At 50.0% G+C, this 20,489-nt stretch overlaps 2 protein-coding genes across 2 annotated transcripts in view; one reads left to right on the top strand and one right to left on the bottom strand.

The window, feature by feature from the left end:
- The window catches only part of tmod4 (tropomodulin 4 (muscle)), a 291,784-nt gene that overhangs the window by 219,566 nt on the left and 51,729 nt on the right, over positions 1-20,489 (top strand). The window lies entirely within an intron of this gene.
- On the bottom strand, positions 144-12,438 carry onecutl (one cut domain, family member, like). Its single transcript, XM_057044525.1, is given in 4 exon segments — positions 144-4,579; positions 4,582-4,713; positions 10,496-11,848; positions 12,123-12,438. Coding segments are annotated over 3 exon segments (1,353 nt in total). The 5' UTR covers positions 11,541-11,848; positions 12,123-12,438; the 3' UTR covers positions 144-4,403.

Genomic DNA, 20,489 nt, shown 5'->3' with positions numbered 1-20,489 from the left:
GCTGATTAGCATTTGGATCAGATGTTGATCAATGTAAATATTTCAATACTGCTGTCATAGAAATGCTAATTCCTGGTAGAGGCTCTTGTTTTGTTGGCCTCTTGCCCCTCTGGCCTCTTCAACAAAGGGGACGCGGCGCGGCGTTGGGTTACAAATGGGTCATTTTTATTTTTTTTAGTGCAACATCACAACAAACAATTTTCACATGAGGTATTCAAAGGGATTTTCTTTAGTTGTTGATACAAAATGTCCCACCATGATTGACGTTTAAAGTGTTGTTCATCTTTTTTTAATTCTTATTTCAAAGCCTTTGGTAGGTTAGCCACATTCAATAGTAAGTCTAACACATGGACAAGAATGGCACAATAAAGCATGGTGGGCGGAGTCGGAGCCGAGGAAACTCCAGTCAAATATAATATTTCCCTCGGCTCTTCCTCGTTAAAGCTTTTTGGATGGATTTCAATAATTCCTACTTACAACAGTGGGATTGAACAGTATTCCAACTACACTAAACATTCTGGGGAAATGGGGGCGGGAGGGTGGCTTACAAATGTGGAAAAATAGCTTCTGTCTCCTCCAACCATTGTGTTTCTGTGGGGATGAGCGCTCCGTCTTTGAGCTTTTCTGTACCAGGAAATGATTTTTTTGGAAAACAAGGAATAGGCAACGTTGATTACAGCAAGATCCTCCTTGCTTGGATTGTCACCTCCTCTTTTTTTTGGTCTTGAGAGTGATTTCTATTTACACACAGAACATGGATGGATGAGACACTCTAGCATACTGGGGTTTGAAACTGGGGCTGGATGGGGGCCTCCTTCAGGCTCCTGTCACAGATTGATTCCAGCACATTTGGTTTGTAGTAAAAAGGCATGAAGAAAGAGACAGATGGACAGACGAGAGAGACAGACACCCTGTCGGGATGGATTCTTTGGTTAAGGAACATCTTTGCCACGCGACGTCTCACACAGTTGAGGTAGATGGGTAAAGTCTTCATGTACACACGGGGGAGGGGGGAGACGCTGGATTCACAGTCAAAAAAGACTTCCATCTGAAAACTGTCAGTTTCTCAGTTCCAACAAAATACTGTTTCTATGCGACATAAATAAGCAGCACGCGGAATCCCAACCGGTGCTTCCTCTGAATCCTCTGAGTGCTACAGTGGCTCTGACGGGGAACTGCTAAACCACCCAGGATACATGGCCGTTCAGCAGTTACCCATCAATCTTTGGTTGTTTTCATGGTTCAAACATTGTTTAAAGAAGCAAAAACAAAAGCGTCGTGGCCATTTTGTTCTGAGAGCGAGCGTTCAAATCTCCCAAGAGTTGCTCTGCAACGGCTGCCAAGCTTGCTTTGGGGGGGGCAGGTTCGCAGAGCGGCCACTAGGGGGCGCCGGAGGCTAAGATGGAAGTGCCAATCACCTGCAGCATCCAGGCTGGACCCCTCCCTCGTCCCTGGCTCAGTGAGGGGCTTCGGAGCTTGACAGGATCAGGAGGTGGCTCCACACAATAAAAACAAGCTGTCTCCATTTTAGGCTCCCCATCGAGGAGACAAAGAGAAACCTGGAAGGTGTCACCTCGGCTTTGATTCCATGTGAGGCGGGAGCAGGGTTCAACGCAGGTGCCTCCAAACTCGTTTATTTTTAATTTCTATTCCCTGGTGAGCGGATGTAGCCGCACCCTCTGACTACCAGCACCACCCCTTTGCTCTCAGCGCACTTACAATTGTTGCTCATTAAAGTTTAATTCAGCTCCATGCCCCCACCACTCCAACACCTCCTAGTCCTCAAACACCCCCCTGACCTTTTACTGCTCATACACACTGGTCCTACAATCATCATTCTGGATGATTCAGCCTCCTCTGATCTCCCCCGCCTGCTTCCAGTGCCCCTAAAGCCCACAGGTCTGGCTAAGAGCGGACCCCAGACCAGATATCCAGAGAAGAGGCGGGATGAAAAAAGCCTCCTCTTTGAAGTCTGTGGAAAAGTCGATGGCCTCTTTCATGACCACCCGTCTTTCAAGTGCACGCTGTGAAGGGGGCCCTGGCAATCTGCCCCTTCCAAAGGTAAAGAAGGGGGGGGGGGGAGAGGGGTGGTCGGGAAAGTCCTGCACGTCTTTGGCAACACTTTAGCAGGGTCAGCCATTTTTGGCACCTCTTGATCGTTTCCTGACTCAAAAAAGCCTAAAACCGAAGAGGCTGATTCCAGCAGCGGGGAACGGCCCCTGGTGATCTAAGTGGGGGGGGCGGCCACCTCACAGACCCTTAAAAGTTTGGGGGCAGATGCCAGAGGGGCGAGGAACCAATCATGCTGAACTCCAAACACCAGTCATCAAATATCCCAGAAGACAGGAAACATGCCGTACAGCCACAGGAAACCAGCGCTAAACCTTCGCTAAAGGACGTAAGAGCTTTGGTCGGCGTGGAAACACACCACCTTCGTCCAACGGTTCGAGGACGAGACCCCACAAATTGTCTTGGAACTGAGACGACTGGCAGGATGGCTCGGCATGCGGAGGACGGTGAGATCACACAGTAGGACAGAGACAAGAGTGTCTGCGCTGCATTGGGGACGAGCGAGGGGAGACGGAGTCGGGGTGGGGGGTCACAGCCATGCATTCCCCCCCGGGCAGACACACAGTACGCATGTTTGCATGTGACCCTGAAGGACTTGCACTCTGCGGGGCCTTCAGAGGGCACTTTAAGTGGGTCCCCAGACACTTGACACGCGCCGCCAGATGGCACCGGACTGAGCGCGACTTGACAAGCAACCTGTAAACCTACGGGACGCCACAACTCTGTGGTCATCGTCATTAGCGTTACTATTCATCGTTAATTATAAATATCACAACATTCAAACAAGCGTTGGCCTCGGCGCCAAGAGTCGGCCGCAGACACGTTAGCAAGAAATCCCCGTTAATCTACAAAAAGAAACAAAAGGCCGGGCCTTAAAGATAGAGGGCAAGGACGACACTGGGTGGGCGGGGCTGCTCGGGTTAGGGGCGGGGCTTCAGGCCGTACATTCAGGGAGGCGATGTAAATCTTTGGTATTACGATGGGATTCTACAGCTAAAAGTGCCCATCAGAAAAAAGTCTTCAGTTTCACACAGACACACAGAGCATCGTTAAATAAATACTTACAGTATATAGATAGCATAAATAAATAGCCAAATAAATAGAGAGGAAAGCAAAAAAGGAAAACAATAAATACGCAAAGGTCTTAATAAATACATTGATCGGATCAGCAGTTTGCATTTGGATCGGTTGTGGGTTGATTGAGCTGTTGGCTATAAGGAGGCCAGTTAAAGCCGCTCCTTCGTGGACCAAAAAAACCACCTTGTACGTGGGCGGGGCTGATACAAACTGCCCCGCGCTTCCAACACGTTTCTATAAATAGAGCCATGTGCTTGAAATCTGTACAAAAAGGGCCGAAAGAATCACATTCCTCCGTTTTCTAGACACCTGTAAAAAAAAGACAGAGGTGCGTTTGGAGACGAGCGGGAACCGGATACGACAGAGTCACTGTACATTGTGTCAGGCGTGGATCTTCCCTTCGGAGGTTTTCCCTAGTGGGTTTTTTTTTTTAATTCTGGTGTTATTTGGAGCCCAAAAACGTGGCGAGGAGCTTTCCTTCGGGAGCCCGCGAGTGCGTTCAAGACTTGCAACCATCTGAGCATTTCTTTGGTCCTGCTTGACCCCGTCCTCCGCCGCGCTTCCTCCCCCAAACACTGATTCATTCGGGGGGCCCGACTTGGGTCTTGAGTCACAGGCACTGCAGAACCCTCCACATCTCCAAGCTCCGGGACTGGAAAGACCTCTTACGGTCCATCTATCACCATGGAAACACATGCTAAGAAACAGGAATTGGGTTGTTGGGCGGGGGCGTCTTCCTCTTTCGCTCTGATTCTCGAGGAAAACCAGGACTGTGAGAGTAATGATGTCTTTGGATGGCGACGTCAAATCCGATTGATTAGGAAGGTACGCGTTGGAGCTCCCCGGACGCCTCTTGATTCTTCACGCCTGGGGAGACGACCATAGATTTGAAGGTACGCCAAAATACGCTTTTTTTTTCCTGATTCGTAATACCCTCATTCTCTCTAATCTAGATAAAATAACACAATGAGAGAGGGCGTGACTCCTCTGAGAGTCAAATCATGGCTGCACCCTCCACTGTACAAGCGGGACCTCGCGTCCCGCCGCCGTATCACTCTGGCTGGCGCCCCCCTCCGTTTCTGAGGGGCGCTCGACTTTGGTTTGGACAAAAAAATGCTTGATGAAATCATCTGTAACAGCTGGCTCCGTCACTCCATCCCATAAAGAGGAGGACATTTATTACTGCTGGTCTCTGCTCAGACCAGTCCATGTGCCCCCTTTCTCCCTCCCCACGGCTCCTCGCTGGTGGGCCGTCATCACGCCGTGGCGCACGACACCGCCGAGGAGGAAATGCTGGAGCCCGAGGAGCCCGTGGAGGACGGGCGGCCCTCGTCGGCCCACTTGTTGAGGTTGCGTCGGCGGGCGTTCATGAAGAAGTTGCTGACGGTGGAGAGCTCCAGGCCCAGCTGCTGAGAGATGGTGACCTGCAGCTCTTGGAAGGGCGGTGGTTCTCCCTGAAGATGGCCTGGAGCGTGCGGCGCTGCAGGTCCGTGAACACCAGCCTGGTGCGCTTCGGGCCCTGGTTGCGCTCCAGCTTGCTCTGCTCCTGCTCCTTCCTCTTGCACGCTGCAGGACCAGACATTTAACAGAGGGAAAGGGAGGAAATGGGTTAGCTAACAGAGCGGATGGCTAACCGGGACAAATGGATTAAGCTGCGAGAAAGTGGATTTGCTGAGCGAAAACAGATTAGCTAAGCAACTTTGATTAGTTAAAAGAGCTGAATCAGCAAGTTGTCGCGGCGCGCAACGTTCAAGTTCTCACGTCTCGTTTCCTGCTGCTGTGGTGGTGAAAAAGCCTTTCAGAAGATTTTATTACCCTCTCTCCCCGTTGGGAAACAGCGCTCTTGTTTTTTCCTTTACCTCCACCACAGATGGATAAAACAATGGAGGATTTAAACAAGCGATCAGCCCGGATTACCATTATTAACTCATGTAGCTTGCGATGTTGTGTTGTTTCAGAGACCTGCAGCTTGACCCCCAGCCTTCTTCTTGAACCTGCTTCATTTTTTAACAAGCACAGATGGAGCCGAGCTGCTTCCACCATTTTGTGGTCGATGCACTCCAGATTTTTCAGACGTTTCCACATTTTCTCGGGCTTCTATGGAAGAGAAGGAATCCGCCGGTTGAACCCTGCCTCCCGTGTGTGCGCCGGTCTGCTCGGGGTCACGGCGGCCCCCAGAATCAACTTCACGCCATTAATTCAGACGTGTTCGGAGGCGATGAAGACTTTGGGTTGGTCTCACACACGCTAATAACTCGGGTTCTGGGTTAAACACCACTGTAAGAGCAGCAGCCGGTTCAATTATAAAATCAATACTTCTGCTATTTAAAGTCCGGAATTTAAAGAATAAGAGGAAGGCGGCCAGTTTGGCGTGTGTGAGTGGGTGGGAAGCCAGATCCAGCTCCAAACTCAGACGTTTTTTTGAAATTCTGTTTTCCCTGCATATCCATCGCTGAACCCTTCACCTCTGACATGTTGTAATTCTGTTTTTACAGGAAACACAACACCAACCTCTGCCTTTTCTGTAGCGAGCCAACCCCCCCCCTCTCTCTCCCTTCATCCTCCTCTCTTTCCCTTCATCCTCCTCTCTCTCCCTTCATCCTCCTCTCTTTCCCTTCGGCGGAGACTCCAACATCATTAGTTTCACATAAAAGTCATTTGCATGTGGTGGCAGTGAGTGAGCAATAATCACGTTAGGAGGGGAACTAATTTATTTACTATTCAAGGTGGGTTACGTCAGTGGTGAGTGAAACGCGCAGCGTCGGCTCCGCCGCCGGCGTTTAGGAGCCCGAAGTGGACTCAGACATATTTCGGAGAGTCGCGCAATTACCTAAATGCACAACACTGAAGAGGGTTTCAATCAGCCGCGTGTGCCTGAGTGACTGTTTCGCTGATGGTATCAAATGCATTTCCTAGTGTAAGCACACACACACACACACACACACACACACACACACACACACACACACACACGCGCACACACACACACACACACTCTCATCTGTGTTTTCCATTTCTTAATGTTCAGTGTGGAATTTTTTTTATTTTTAATAGGATATGAAGTCAGATTGTATCAAAAGTGTTTTTCCTTCTCAGCAGCACTTCCAGGGACTTTAATGTCTTTGATCTCGGTGGAAGTTCCAATGTTCCAAAAGATTGAAAAAAATAAAATAAAATAATTTTGTGCCTTCTGCTTTGTTATTCTCTAATATCAATAATTATTCTTTGATTTTTTTCCCATTTTTATTTACATGTTTCTCCAAATGAATTTGTAATGTTTCTCCAATTAATTTTCCAAATTATAATTTTATTGTTGCTTTATTAGAATGTAGTGTATCGCATTAATATTAGCTTACGATAAATAATTTATCTGCGGAAAACAACCCTAAATGCTGCCTCCTTTTTTCTGTTTTTGAAGGGAAATTTCCTCTTTGAACCTTGAGAAAAAGAATCAGAAAAAACAGAACAAAGGACCAAAATCCTACTTTTTTTAATGCTAAATTTAAAATTGAATGTCCATTTTGAAGAAATGACTCGGCCCATGGAAACAGGCCTTGAGTCTCAGAGATTTCCTGTGATGATTTTCTCATAAAACCAGCTGAACTCATGTCACAGTGGAAACCTGCAGTTGTTTGGAGATAACAGGCTTTTATGGAGCTTTGGCATCCACAGAAATGACTCCATTAGATGAAGATATCAGCTCTCTATAACCCCGAAATCCTACATTTTAAACCTCATACACGCAATTTAGCCGACATTAGCGAAAGCTCGGCCGCTGCCTCTCGCTTTCAATACATCTCTGACAGGTTCAATTGATTGGCTCCAGTCTTCCCATCACGCGGCGACGAGCCGCTGTTTCCTGTACCAACGCCTCCTCAAGCCCACAGTGGGCAAATTTCCCTCATTATCCCGAGTCTCGAGGAATAAACGTGACCTTACTGCTGTGTTTTCCACACGAGTGCCGTCATAGCAGCATGTGTGTGTGTGTGTGGTGTGTGTGTGTGTGTGTGTGCGTGGGTGGGTTTGGGATCGCACTGATGTCCAGCTGAGATTCTGAAATGTAAGTATTTAACAGGACGTGAATAAATCCGCCGTGCCCCTTCCCTCCCCCGCTCCACCTTTCCGATCATTATCAGCAGGAAATGTTTTGACTCGGCGATGCGCTCCCGTCAGCTCCTGATTACGGGTGCCCGTTAGCTTTTAGGCATCCGGAGCTCGTTTGCATTTCTGAGAGTTATCGAACGGCGTCTCATTAAAATCCGACCAGACCAGGAGATGTCAGCGAAGAGTCAATATCTCTACAACTGGAATTTTTCTTCCCCCCACACCCCCACCCCACACCCCCCCACCACCACCAAAAAAGGCTACATCTTTTACGCCATCCTTCGCTGTCGATATTTCTGGGCTGTGGGCGGCAGCTCTAGACCCGCGCAGTAATGAAAGGAACGGCCTGATAGCGGTGGCTAGCCTGCTCGCTGGATTTATAGCTGGTTGGAGGAGTCGGGGCGTCCTGCTGCGCTCCTCCTCATCCTCCTCCTCGGCTCTGCCTTGCTCCACTGTTGATCGTAGCGCCGGCCATTAAGTAAATGCTTCCTTATGCTGTAATCATGTGTAAAAGGCTCACAATTACCATGCAATAAATCGGAGGTGCTGGGGCTCCTCCCGCAGACATAAATATTCCCCTATAGGCCTCTTATGATCGTGGGAACAGCCCCTAATCATGATATATGCCCTTGTCTCGTGTTGCTGAAACGTGATCGAAAGCCCTTTCCCTACCCCCCGGCGTCTTCAGCCTGCCCCCCCCGCCACCACACCCCTTCCAGCCTGAGCGCACCCCCACCGCATCCCCTCCACGGCCCACCCCCTGCTGATTTCTTGGGCCAGGGGCTGATAGAAATTATTGATTAAATCTGTGCAGCTCAGACTCCCCGACCCACAGAGGCTGGTTAACCCCTTCAGCGCCGCAGCGAGGAGGGGGGAGAGCTGCAGGAGCCTGATAAAAAAAAAGCAAAAAAAAAAAAGCAACCGCGTTTATTTTGTGTTTGCGCAGCGAGGACCGCATCGGCCGGCGGTCAATCCCCGCTATGTAAATGGAGACGCGGCGTTGTGACCTTTGAGCCACGCTGTGGAATTAGAACTGTACGCAGCGAGTGGCGGACGGGGTTATTGTGGCTTTCATGGCTGTGGGGGCGGTGCAGCCGACACGTAAACCACATTGACCTTTCTTATTCATTTAGACCTTTAGTCAAGGGCTTCGGCCATCATCTTTAAAGTTAAAGTGTATGATCTCTCCCCGCCGACCGCCCTCCTCGAGTTGAAGTGCCGGATCACGGCTGTGTAGCCTTTATCCCGCCTTCTTCTCAGACTAAATCCTGATTGCCTCCTCCACAGCCCGTATATGAGATGCATCTCATATACGGTGCAGTAATCCACGCCGTGCAAACACACCACAGCACAAACACCCAACGCTGCGGAGGAATCGCAGGTATCACCTCCCTCCTGCTCAGCAGAAATGCAGAATTGTCTGAAAATTCAAAATGGCAGCCGCTAAGCGCCGTAATGAGCGCGCTGCTCGGCTTCATCGCCCTCGTAGTCCTGGAAATAAACAGGCTCGGGCTGATGCTGAAAGGCCCGCTTGTGTTTAAGCGAGTGCCGCATTAGCGGGAGGATCATCTCCAAAACTGGAGAGCACTCCGGCTATTCCTTCAGACGAGGAGCGCGGCGCATTTTAATTCCAGTCTCGATTCGAGCGCTGCGGCCGAGGTGTGTGTGGGCAAAGCGTGCTGCTCTTTCCCATGGAAATCAATACAGGCTTGTAATTAAACAAAAGGGGGTTGGCCAGGGGGAGGAGGAGGAAGGGGAAAAACACAACAACCCCCCCATCAGAAAGTAGGTTATGTAGAAAAGTGCCGAGCTGTCCAAACGGTGGCTTTGCCAAGAACTAAATATGCGACCTGAGCGTGTGTGGAAGCGGAGAGGGAGGCTTCGTCCGGCATTACGCACTCCTCGGTTTAGGGACTTTCAATTTTTTATGAGCTCGATTGATCGGCTGCTTTGTCTTGGAGGTTTTGGGCTCGTTAACGTAGCCTTTGTTTGTAAAGATGAAGAAAAGGTCTAAAGAGAGGGCGATCGGTGATTAGGAACAACGGCTTCATCAGACGCCAGACTGGTGCGTTTGCACACAAAGCTTTCGCACGTCACCTGATTGGATCCAGGACTGAGGGTTCAAGGATGTCGGCTCTTAACCTTTTTTGTTCTCCGAGTGCAGGATGCAGGCGTGTGCTCGCAGAAAAGAGCAATCGAAGATCGGTAATTGTGAGGGGATTGCAAGGGTGCACAATCATTGCCTATGAACCCTATTGTGTTGGGAGGGGGGCTTAATCAGCGTCAGTGCTGACAGACAGAGAGCGAGGAAGCAATGATCAACCGGCCACGCTCGCACTCACGTTCCCCCACAACACACACTGGTGTTGGGTTACTGTGTTCACTAGGATCTCTTTCTGTGTATCAGATGGGCCTCCGGGGCCCCATGGAGCCACATACTGTAACGCAGCACTGTATTGCACGCTGTCGAATCTTATAGCGCTGTCCCCAAAGAATATTAAATGTCAGGCAGAGGATAACATGTCCCTCCCATCAAGGATCTGGATCCAAGGTGTGTTGCAAAAACGCGTAAATTATCAAATAGAGGTATAGAAAAATATCCAAAATCTGCATCAGAAGGTCCAAAAATCTGAAACATCCATGCTGATCTTTAGCGTTCCTGATTTGCTCCCCTAACCTGCGGGTTGTCTCGTATGACGACCTGTGTTCTCTCGCCTTTACCGAGCCTTCTCCGGCGTAGTCGCCTCGGCGGTACAAGTCACCTGGAGCTCGGTTGCACTACCGTTGCCATCTCAACTCTAATCAAGCAGAGATAAGTCAGAGCTTGTTCCCAATCTGGGCAGTGCAGCAGGGATTGTTTGCGTAAATGCGCGATTATTCGGGCTGAGTCCACCTTAAATGTTTGTGTTTTGCATTGTAACGACTGTACGAATCAATACCGGCGGTTTGGGACGCAAAGGAGGAGCACGCGTGGCTCCAACTGTCCTGTGCTGGGTTCTTATTATCTGAGCTGGTGAGACAATAGACACGAGGAGACGTTCACACCAGAGGAGGGAAACATCACTACCATCCTTCTGCTTTTCCTCGTGTGCTGACCTGAGCTGCATACTGATGACTGCAGAGGAGAATTTTTTGGAAGACATGGAGAAGGAAGGTGTTTGGGGAAAACCAGCCAAGAGTGTGTGTGTGTGTGTGTGTAAAAGTGTGTTTGTTGTTGTGGTTTGTGTGCAAAGCCAGATCTTACCCTCAAGCCGGAGTGAGGCCATCCTTTGAAACTCGGGTTCCTGGAGCCAGCGGGACATCCTCTTAAAGGTCTCGCGGCCAGACTTGAGCTTGCCCCAGGGCTTCGGGTTCCTCAGGAGGTCAGACAGTGTGCCCTGTGACCTAGACAGAACCCTCTCAGCAAAGATGGCCTGAGGGATGCTGTACCTCTTCAGCTCGGTGATGATCCTCTGGGCCACATCCCTGGTGTTGATCTCCTCCCCGCCACCGCCTCCACCGCCCGGCAGCTTGCTGTCGCCGGACGAGGAAGAGCCAGGTGATGAGACGTGGAGGTGCTCGCCCATCTTGGAGGTCTGCTGGCTGGGGTGATGGTGCGGCTGGTAGTGCTGGCTGTAGAGGTGAGGGTGGTGGCTGTGGCTGTGGCCGTGCTGGGCGTCCATCTTGTTCAGCTGGTGGCCAACTGGCACATCGCCCGCGCCGAGGCCCGGCGGCGACATCTCACGCCCGAAGTCCGATGTCCGGCAGAAGAGGCTCCCCCCGTGGACGTCATAACCACCGTGGAGCATCTGGTTGCCGTTGCCGTTGGTGCCGTTGCCCAGGCTGCCGTAGCCGTGCATGGAGGAGCCCAAACCAGCCCCCGCAGAGGGGGGCGACAGGCTCTGGGACATGGCCAGGTCCTTCCCGTAGGGGTTGTAGAAGTTGGTGCCGAGGTGTGCCCTGTCCTCACGCATCAGGGTAAAGCTGCCGATGACATTACTGACGGGGAGGCAGGGGTGGTGGTGGTGGTGGTGGTGGTGGAACTTGTCGTCAAAGGGCTGGAGCGGGGTCAGGGTGGTGTAGGTGCTGCCTGAGCTGGACGGCGAGTCGCCGCTGTAGCCAACGGCCGACATGGAGTGGTCGAAGGCCGGTGGACGGTGCTCGTGTTCTAGCGCCATGGAGGGGCCCCCGAGGGAGGGCCTGGGGAAGACGGCTGAGAGGTCCCGCGAGTGCAGCATGGCTCGACCGTCCTGGCCGTGGGACAGATCGGAGTGGCTGTGCAGGGACATCTCCTCCAGACTCGCGTCCATCCTCCGTTTCAAAAATAACACTGTGTTTTCGCTCCTGCCTTGTTATTGTGGTTCCACCAGCGGGGCCAACAGTCTGGAGGCTCTCTTGTTACACCAGACTATGGATTTATTGATTTGTGAATTAATTGATTTCTGGGCTTATGGGGTGTCTAATTAATTATCTGATAACCTTAAGTACTGTCGTCAAAGTCCCTCAAACTCCAGGAAACCCAGTCTGCGGCAGCAGGAGGAGCAGCGACTGATTTTATTCTCTTCCGTCGCCTCTTTGGTTCGCGGCTGGTTCCCGCAGAAGCTTCTGGTTTTTGTGGCTGCAGAAGACGAAACAGGCGCTGTTACATCTGAACTTTCACCGTCCCCGAGACGAAAAGCGGGATAATAACGACTGTCGGGCGTTAAACCTCGTTACAGACGCGTTTAAGAGTTTCCGCGCCCCGATAAAAACACCGCCATCACACACGCGCACTGAGGCTCGTTAATAATGCGGATTATTTGTCTTTCTTGTCTAAAGTTCCGGTGCGCAGTTCCCGTTTTGCGGGAGCGTTGCGTGAGCCGGGAACAGGGAAATAAGGCACAAACACCCACCTTTATTCTGCACTTCTCAGAGCGCGTCCGCGGCGGTTGTCCGTGCGCTGCATGACTCCCGACTGTCGCCGAGCAGATTCACACAATCGGTGCTCTGCGCCCCGGGCTGCTACATCCACCGAAACCAGAGTGCAAAAACACGCGTTTCTGTCGCGCGCTTTCTCGTTTTCCCGCGAAATTAAAAGCGTGATAAAGGCACGATCCTCGAATGTTGTGGTTTTTTTGGGCTCTACACTAGCAGCTCTCCTTTTTCTTTCATTATCTCGTGAGATTTTCCTCCTCCCTCTGCCTGCCACTTCATCGATCTCAGCACCACCAACTCTTTCTCCTCCTCCTCCCCCTCCTCTCCCCCCCTCCCCTCCTCCCTCCCGCTCACATTGACTCCCCTCTTTCGGTGCGTCACGGCCTTAAAAATCTGACAGATGTGCAATGAAATTCCTACTCCAATTAACCCTTTCTGTCCGGAGGGGGGGGGGGGGGGAGGGGTGGCGCTGGAGATGCCGCTTTTCTCACAACCCCGCAGGTTAAATCTGGACGCATGTGCGAATTACTAATCTGCGCGCGTCCTTCTGATGCACTGTTTATTGTATCTGGTCAATAATTTTCCGAATTATCATGTAACAAGTGCTTCAACATCTAATATTTGCAGTAAGGTCACAGATTCAACTTTAAGGCCCAGAGAGGAAAATAACGCATAAGGTGGCCTGGTTTTCCCAGTCTCCAACCTGGTTTTCCCAGTCCCCAGCCCGGTTTTCCCAGTCTCCAGCCCGGTTTTCCTTGTCCCCAGCCCGGTTTTCCCCGTCCCCAGCCCGGTTTTCCTTGTCCCCAGCCCGGTTTTCCCAGTCACCAGCCCAGTTTTCCCAGTCCCCAGCCCGGTTTTCCCAGTCCCCAGCCCAGTTTTCCGAGTCCCCAGCCGGTTTTCCCAGTCACCAGCCCAGTTTTCCCAGTCCCCAGCCCAGTTTTCCCAGTCCCCAGCCCAGTTTTCCCAGTCCCCAGCCCGGTTTTCCCAGTCACCAGCCCAGTTTTCCTTGTCCCCAGCCCGGTTTTCCCCGTCCCCAGCCCAGTTTTCCCCGTCTCCAGCCCAGTTTTCCCAGTCTCCAAACTGGTTTTACTGGTTCTCCTTTCTTCTTGAAGCTGTCAGGATGTCGTCAAGTGACGCGGGTTCTTATCTTAATCAGCGCTCCTTCTCTCCCACTTCAGCCCCTCACAGATCAATGCCACAACCTCTTTTTTTCCTCCACCAGACCCTCGACCGGCTGCTACAGCGGCGCGCATTCACGCACGCACGCGGGCATCCAAAAATCTGCTTCTTTTTTTTTTTTTTGCGCGTGTGCGCGAGGGTTGATTCTGAAAATCCATAAATGTGAGTCCAAGCGTCCGTGCTCGGGCCTGCGCGCGTGCACCGGGCAGAGGGAGCGCGCAGAGGGGCCGAGCGCATACTAATCATCCGTGTCTGTCAGTTTAATTTTCAGAGATGAGCAGTTCTGGCGTTCGGAGGCAGCGCGGGGCGGCGCGGGGCGGCGCGGCGCCGGGTGGGACCGGCGGCTCCCCGCAGCAGATGCTGCCCTATCGATCCGCGCAGCAGCGACGGAGGTGATGCGTGCACGGAGGCGAGCTGCAGGAAGAGAAAAAACCCTCCGCCACTATACGCATCCAATTTTTTTAAAGGTATTTTGGAGGTCGAGGTTAAAGTTCAGCCCCTCTCCCCACCCCCAACTCTTCATTAGTGTAAGCTGGACCCACTAAAACGCAGAAACTGACTAAGGAGTCTCATCAAAATACATTTTTATCATCTTACATGAAGAATAAAAGCGGCTGCGTCGTCGACAGGCCCAGCGTGGAGCTCGAAGCAGGGCGCACCCTCATCAGGAGGAGGCCAAAGGTCAGCGGACACTGCGGAGTGACCACCGAAGGAGAAGATGCTCCAAAACGGAGAGCGAGGTTCGATGAAAAAAGACCCGAAAAGAGTAGCGACAGGAGGGCGTGAAAGAAAGCCCCCAAAAACCCGCCCGGCAGCAGCAACAGGGGGAAGGAGAATCCTCCCGACCTGCCGATTAATCAACGAATAAACGACGTCAATTATCGATGAATGAATCACGCTGCAGCGAATCAATGTGCAAAATCTAAACAATCATATTTATGTCGCCTCCAATAAAACCTGATCTGTATTAAAATGATTCTAAAGGCTGCAGCAACCCTAAATCAAAAATTCTAATTTAAAAAATATAGGAAATACTCCCCCCCCCCCCACACACACACACACACACACTTAAATAATAGAATTGAACAATTTATTTATTTAAAATAAACAATTGGTTGTCGAACAAAAAACATAAACATAATAAAAAAACAATACACACTTTTATTGAACACATTTTATTCAAAAACACACAGAGAAGAAACACGAGAGTAAACGCTGTTTAATGACGTCAGAGGCGTTCGATCAGTATCGATTCTTAATTTGTTCGCAGAATCAAAGATGATTGAGTTCAGCAAATATTGAGCATCAATTAATTCTTGTAAAACAAAACAAACAAAATATTTTAAGCACGCGTGTACAATCAAAATGGCGCCGTTGCTTTTAAATTAAATGAACAAAAAATCTCTTAAGATATTAAAAGCCTGGAATTAAAAACACATGATGCTAACAAAGTAAATAATTTTAACAGACAAAATAAAATAACCATTTGAGGTGGAAAAACACAATTATTATTTGTCATCTTGCGGGCGTTAAAACTCATCAAGTATTTAATTTAATCACATTTAATCGTTACAAATTTAAAACAAACTCAGGAAATAAATCAAACAGTTTGGCTTTAAACAGATGTGTTGTCCTATTTTATTTATTCGTGTTTAAATGTTTTTTGTTGTTGTTTTTTACTGTATTCTACAGCGAACGCGGCCTCATTGAGCTGATCAATAATCCTATTTAAATACCTGATCCTGCAGCTCTTCTCTTGTTTGTCATCATCTCCCGTTTTTATTTCTCCGCCTTTAACCGATCAATACAATCAATTATGATCACCAGGTCGGGCCTCACGCTTGTGAATAATCGATAGGGGAATTAAAGTGATTAGATCTGGAGGAGGACAGAGGGAAAGGAAGAGGGTTGGTCTCAATAATGGCAGAGAAGCGGGGAAAAGTGACTTTTGCCTCGGTGGCTTCAGGAGAAACATTAAACACCAACACGGAGAATCAAAGCGAAAGCGAAAGTCTGATTAGCGCGTGTTTCCAGAATGAGCCCGTGGCTGCAGCTGGAAACTTTTCAGCAGCACTAAATCACTGTTTCTGCTGGTAATGATGGTGGGGAAGTCGATCCGCAGCGTGAATAACGTTATCATCGATCACATCTGGATTAATGCAGATTTACTCATTTAATTCACTTGATTCGCCTCCTGCGAGTGTGTGTGTGTGTGTGTGTGGGGTGCAAAATACCTGCAGGAAACAAACATTAAGATAAAATTTACCCAGAAAAAACATTTATGTGGGGATTTGGGTGATGATTTTTTGATAAGAGATGTGTTTTCTGAATAAATTAGCGCCAAAGGCTGCAGGAGTTTAAACACGAAATAATAAATGTGTTTACAAATGACGCGCGTGCGTGCGCGCAAAACAGGCCCGTATCGATCCGAAAATAAAGCAGCAGAGCCCCCATCAGCCTCCCAGTTTGGCCTACAACTATGTTTCATATAAAATGCTAATGCGTCCCGCAGCGTAATTGGCTCCGGCGCTCTTCATGCAAATGCGGCGGTGCGATGGATTTAATTCGCGGAGCTCCGGGGAGCAAAGGTCGATAACTCCCGGCTCCTCTCACTCTCCTCTCACTCTCCTCTCACTCTCCCCTCACTCTCCCCTCACTCTCCCCTCACTCTGCGCCAGTCTGGCCTCGCTACAAGTTTCACCTTCGCGTCCTCTGTGAAGCGATTCAGGTGGAAGTTTGCAGCATTTTTGGAACTTTGAATAAAAAGGGCAACAACGCTCCTCCACAATAAAAGTCTTGTGGTTTATTTTAGTGTGAGACGAAAAGAAGAGAAGTATTTGGAATGATTTTAGAGCCGATTCTCTTCCTGTCCCGAAACATTTGGGTTCCGGTTTAAAATCCTCCCCGTTATAAAAACACGTTTCTGAATGGTGGCCTTTAATATTTTCATCCATTTGTGTGAATCATTTTTGTAAGTTGTGTATTCTGACGTGAATTTGTATTTTATAATAGTGGTGATAATTATTATTTTGTGATTACTGAGTATTATATTATATTATTTAGTGTTTAAACATCTTTGAAAGGATTAGACAAAATATTATACAGAGAAGAATCTCCAGAGAAAACTGTAACATAATTAAATACAAAGTCCAACAGTCTGAAGTCAAAGTTATTTAAAGTGTACAAATATGGAAATAAACATAATATGTTTAAATAAAATAAACGTACAAAAATGTAAATACATTTTTTCCTGTTTGCTAACTGAGATTGTAAAATATGAGCAGAGTGAGACCTCCTCCCGCTCAGGACATCAGGACCAGGCCTGAGCAGCACACACACACTCCAGGCCTGGTGTTGCACACCGACACACACCTGCACCAACACACACCTGGACCAACACACACCTCCACCAACACACACCTCCACCGACACACACCTCCACCGACACACACCTCCACCGACACACACCTGCACCAACACACACCTCCGCCAACACACCTCCACCGACACACACTTCCACCAACACACACTTCCACCAACACACATCTTCATCACCACACACCTTCATGAACACACACCTCGAATAACACACTTCCACCAACACACACCTTCATGAACACACCTTCACCAACACACCTTCACCAACACACACCTCCACCAACACACACCTTCATCAACACACCTTCACCAACACACACCTTCATCAACACACACCTTCATCAACACATATATTCACCAACACACACTTCCACCAACACACACCTTCACCAACACACACCTTCACCAACACACACCTTCATCAACACACTCCTTCATCAACACACACCGTCATGAACACACCTTCACCAACACACACCTCGAATAACACACCTCCACCAACACACACATCAACTAACACACCTTCATGAACACACACCTTCACCAACACACACCTTCATCAACACACACCTTCACCAACACACCTCCACCATTTCTTCTTATGACAGCACAAGATACATTTAAATCCATCCCGTCTCATCCCTCCATCCCGTCTCATCCCTCCATCCCGCTTCATCCCTCCATCCTGTCTCATCCCTCATCCCGTCTCATCCCTCCATCCCGTCTCATCCCTCCATCCTGTCTCATCCCTCCATCCTGTCTCATCCCTCCATCCCGTCTCCTCCCTCCATCCCGCTTCATCCCTCCATCCTGTCTCATCCCTCCATCCCGTCTCATCCCTCCATCCCGTCTCATCCCTCCATCCTGTCTCATCCCTCCATCCTGTCTCATCCCTCATCCCGTCTCATCCCTCCATCCTGTCTCATCCCTCCATCCCGTCTCATCCCTCCATCCCGTCTCATCCCTCCATCCTGCCCTCCACTGTTTTCTTCCCTCTCTCAATTAAAAGTCTTGAATTTGAGGAAAAACACTCAAAATACACAGTTTAAGTCACAAAGATCACAAATGCAGAGCTATTCCTGCGTGTGTGTGTGTGGTGTGTGTGTGTGTGTGTGTGTGTGTGAGCGTGTGCGTGTGTGAGCGTGTGTGTGTGAGCGTGTGTGTGTGTGTGGTGTGTGTGTGAGCGTGTGTGTGTGAGCGTGTGTGTGTGAGCGTGTGTGTGTGTGAGCGTGTGTGTGAGCGTGTGTGTGTCTCACTGCTGACAACGTGTGTGTCAGTCTCTCCAGTCGGTGGAACTCGGCGGGGCATCAAAAGCAGCACCGAGGGTCCCCCCCCCCCCCCCGCATCCTCCCACCCTTACCCCACCTCCTCTTCCTCCTCTTCCTCCTCCTCTTTTCCAGCATCTGGCTCCCTCTCTTCTCCTCTTTCTCATTAGTCCCTCTTTTCCTGGTCCTCTTAAATCCACGCTGCGTTCCTCCCTCGCCGGTTCTTCCTCTGCTTCTTCCTCTCTGCCCGTCCATCCGGCCGAGGTGAGGCGAGGAGTGTGTGCAGCCTCGGCCGTCCTCCCTCTCTCCCTCTCTCTCTCCCTCTCTCTCTCCCTTCACTCTTTAATCAGCATGTTAATAAGAAAGGTAACTAATCAATACATTCAATGGCCTGGCCTGGCGATTGATACCATCTCCATCCACCTCCCCCCTGCTCGCCGCTGCTAAACACACACACACACACACACACACATGCAGAGTGATGTGCACACAAACACACACACTCATACACAGATGCAGGAGGGGCCGGCGGTGCTAATTTAGCTCTGACACATTTAAAACGACAACATTTGACCAGACTGACGAAGCAAATGTGGAGGAGAGGCCTGTCTGAACCTGTCTGTATGTCCATCTACCTGTCTGTCTGACCTTCTGCCTGTCTGTCCGTCCTTCTGCCTGTCTGTCTGACCTTCTGCCTGTCTGTCCTTCTGCCTGCCTGTCTGTCCGTCCTTCTGCCAGTCTGCCTGCCCTTCTGCCTGTCTGTCCGTCTTTCTGCCTGTCCGTCCTTCTGCCTGTCTGTCTGTCCTTCTGCCTGTCTGTCTGTCTTCCTGTCTGTCCGTCCTTCTGCCTGCCCTCTGTCCGTCCGTCTTCAACAACGTTTTATTTTTAAACTCACATTCAGTTTTCCTGCAGATGGATTTTGCACCAGTATTAGCTTAAGCAGCTAACAGCTAAACGTCAGCAGCAGCTCTGGGATCAGGATCCGGCCTGATCCAGATTTAATGGACCGGACTTTTTTGTTGTTGTTGCCTTTGTAAAAATCATTCATGTGATTGAGAGGCAGTTTCATTGATTCGTTCACTCCTCCTCAGCCGACCAGGCCCCAAATCCTCCCATCCGAAAGCTGTGGTTGCCAGTTGCCGTTGAGGGTTTGTGGGTTTTTGACCAGGGAGGTCCATGTAGCCCCCCCAGGGCAGGAGATAGTTTGGAGTCACAGGGGAGAGGAATATTTAAGGGTTGAATACTCACAGCTTAGGGCTGCAAACAGAGGAGAAGCTCAGCTTGTACCAAAGCAAATACGGCCTCTCTCCCTCCCTCCCTGTGTCTCTCTCTCAATATTATTAATAGCTGGGATGAAGGAAGATGCAGCAGCGCTCCAGAGCCACAGAAGTCGTCCCTCCCCAGGATATGGAACTCCAACACACATGAAGCCGCTTCTGAGCAGGACATGAGAGGCATGGCAGAGGATGAAGGGAAATCCTCCACACGGGAAGAACAAGGCAGCATCCAGAGCGCTCGGTGGCCTTTCAGGGTTTCTCCCCGTGACCCCCCCCACCCCCCCACCCCCCCACCCCCACCGTGCTGCCTTTTTTCGTGCCTTCTGGTAACTTCCCTCTCAGCGCTGCGCTTACAGTGTGATGTAGATCTTTTTACATTTGTCTCCTGGTTTATATCCGCCCCCCCCACCCACCCACCCCCTCTTCATCTTTCCTCCTCCCGCTTCTTCTCCTTCTCCCTCCGTATCATTTTTCACAGGCGCAGCCGAACGATCGATATGTAGAAAAGCACCACGGCGTCATGTATCACTGCAGAATGTGCTGCAGATTAGGGCCACTTCATGTTAACAGGATTTTTCTAGTAGTTTTCAGCATTTGTTCTTTATTTCAGGCCCTGTGTGTGTGTGTGTGTGTGTGTGTGTGTGTGTGTGTGTGTGTGGGTGCTCGCGTCCACGCCATGAGACCTTAAGTCACACACTGAAATAAGAGCTGTAAAGAGTCACATCTGCATTAAGAACAGCCTGAAATCACAGACCCCCCCCCCCCCCACCAGCGTGAGGACACGTTCCCAGTTCGGAATTCCGGCCTGGAATTTGAATGGCATCTCTGGACCAAAGGAGGGTGGAATGAGTCGGTAATTTCAGTTCTCCCCCTTGAATGTGTAACTCTCTGGACAGAACCAAAAGCCCCCCCCCCCCAAGCCTGCTGGACCACCCGGATCTGCTCCAGGATCTCTCCATCTCCCCTTTATGAGGAATATTCCTCTTGAATTCCTGCATCCAGGTTCTGCCGTGTATTCAGGAGTTCATTAGGCGCCTCATTAACTCTCAGGTTTATTTAATCTCACTTCCAATAAGGTTCTTTGACGTTCCGGGCGTCTGTTTTGGTCCGAACCCGATAATAGAGCTCTGAATCCCGACCAACGTTGTCCCTCCTGACCACAAACGTGTCTGGATATTTCATTTTAACGGAGCTGTGATGTAAATTTATGGCGCCCAAGGCTTCGGGGAGCATGATTCCACCGATG

The sequence above is a fragment of the Takifugu flavidus genome, chromosome 10, assembly GCF_003711565.1.
Source record: "Takifugu flavidus isolate HTHZ2018 chromosome 10, ASM371156v2, whole genome shotgun sequence".
Lineage (NCBI taxonomy): Eukaryota > Metazoa > Chordata > Actinopteri > Tetraodontiformes > Tetraodontidae > Takifugu > Takifugu flavidus.
This window is presented reverse-complemented; position numbering and strand designations above follow the sequence as displayed.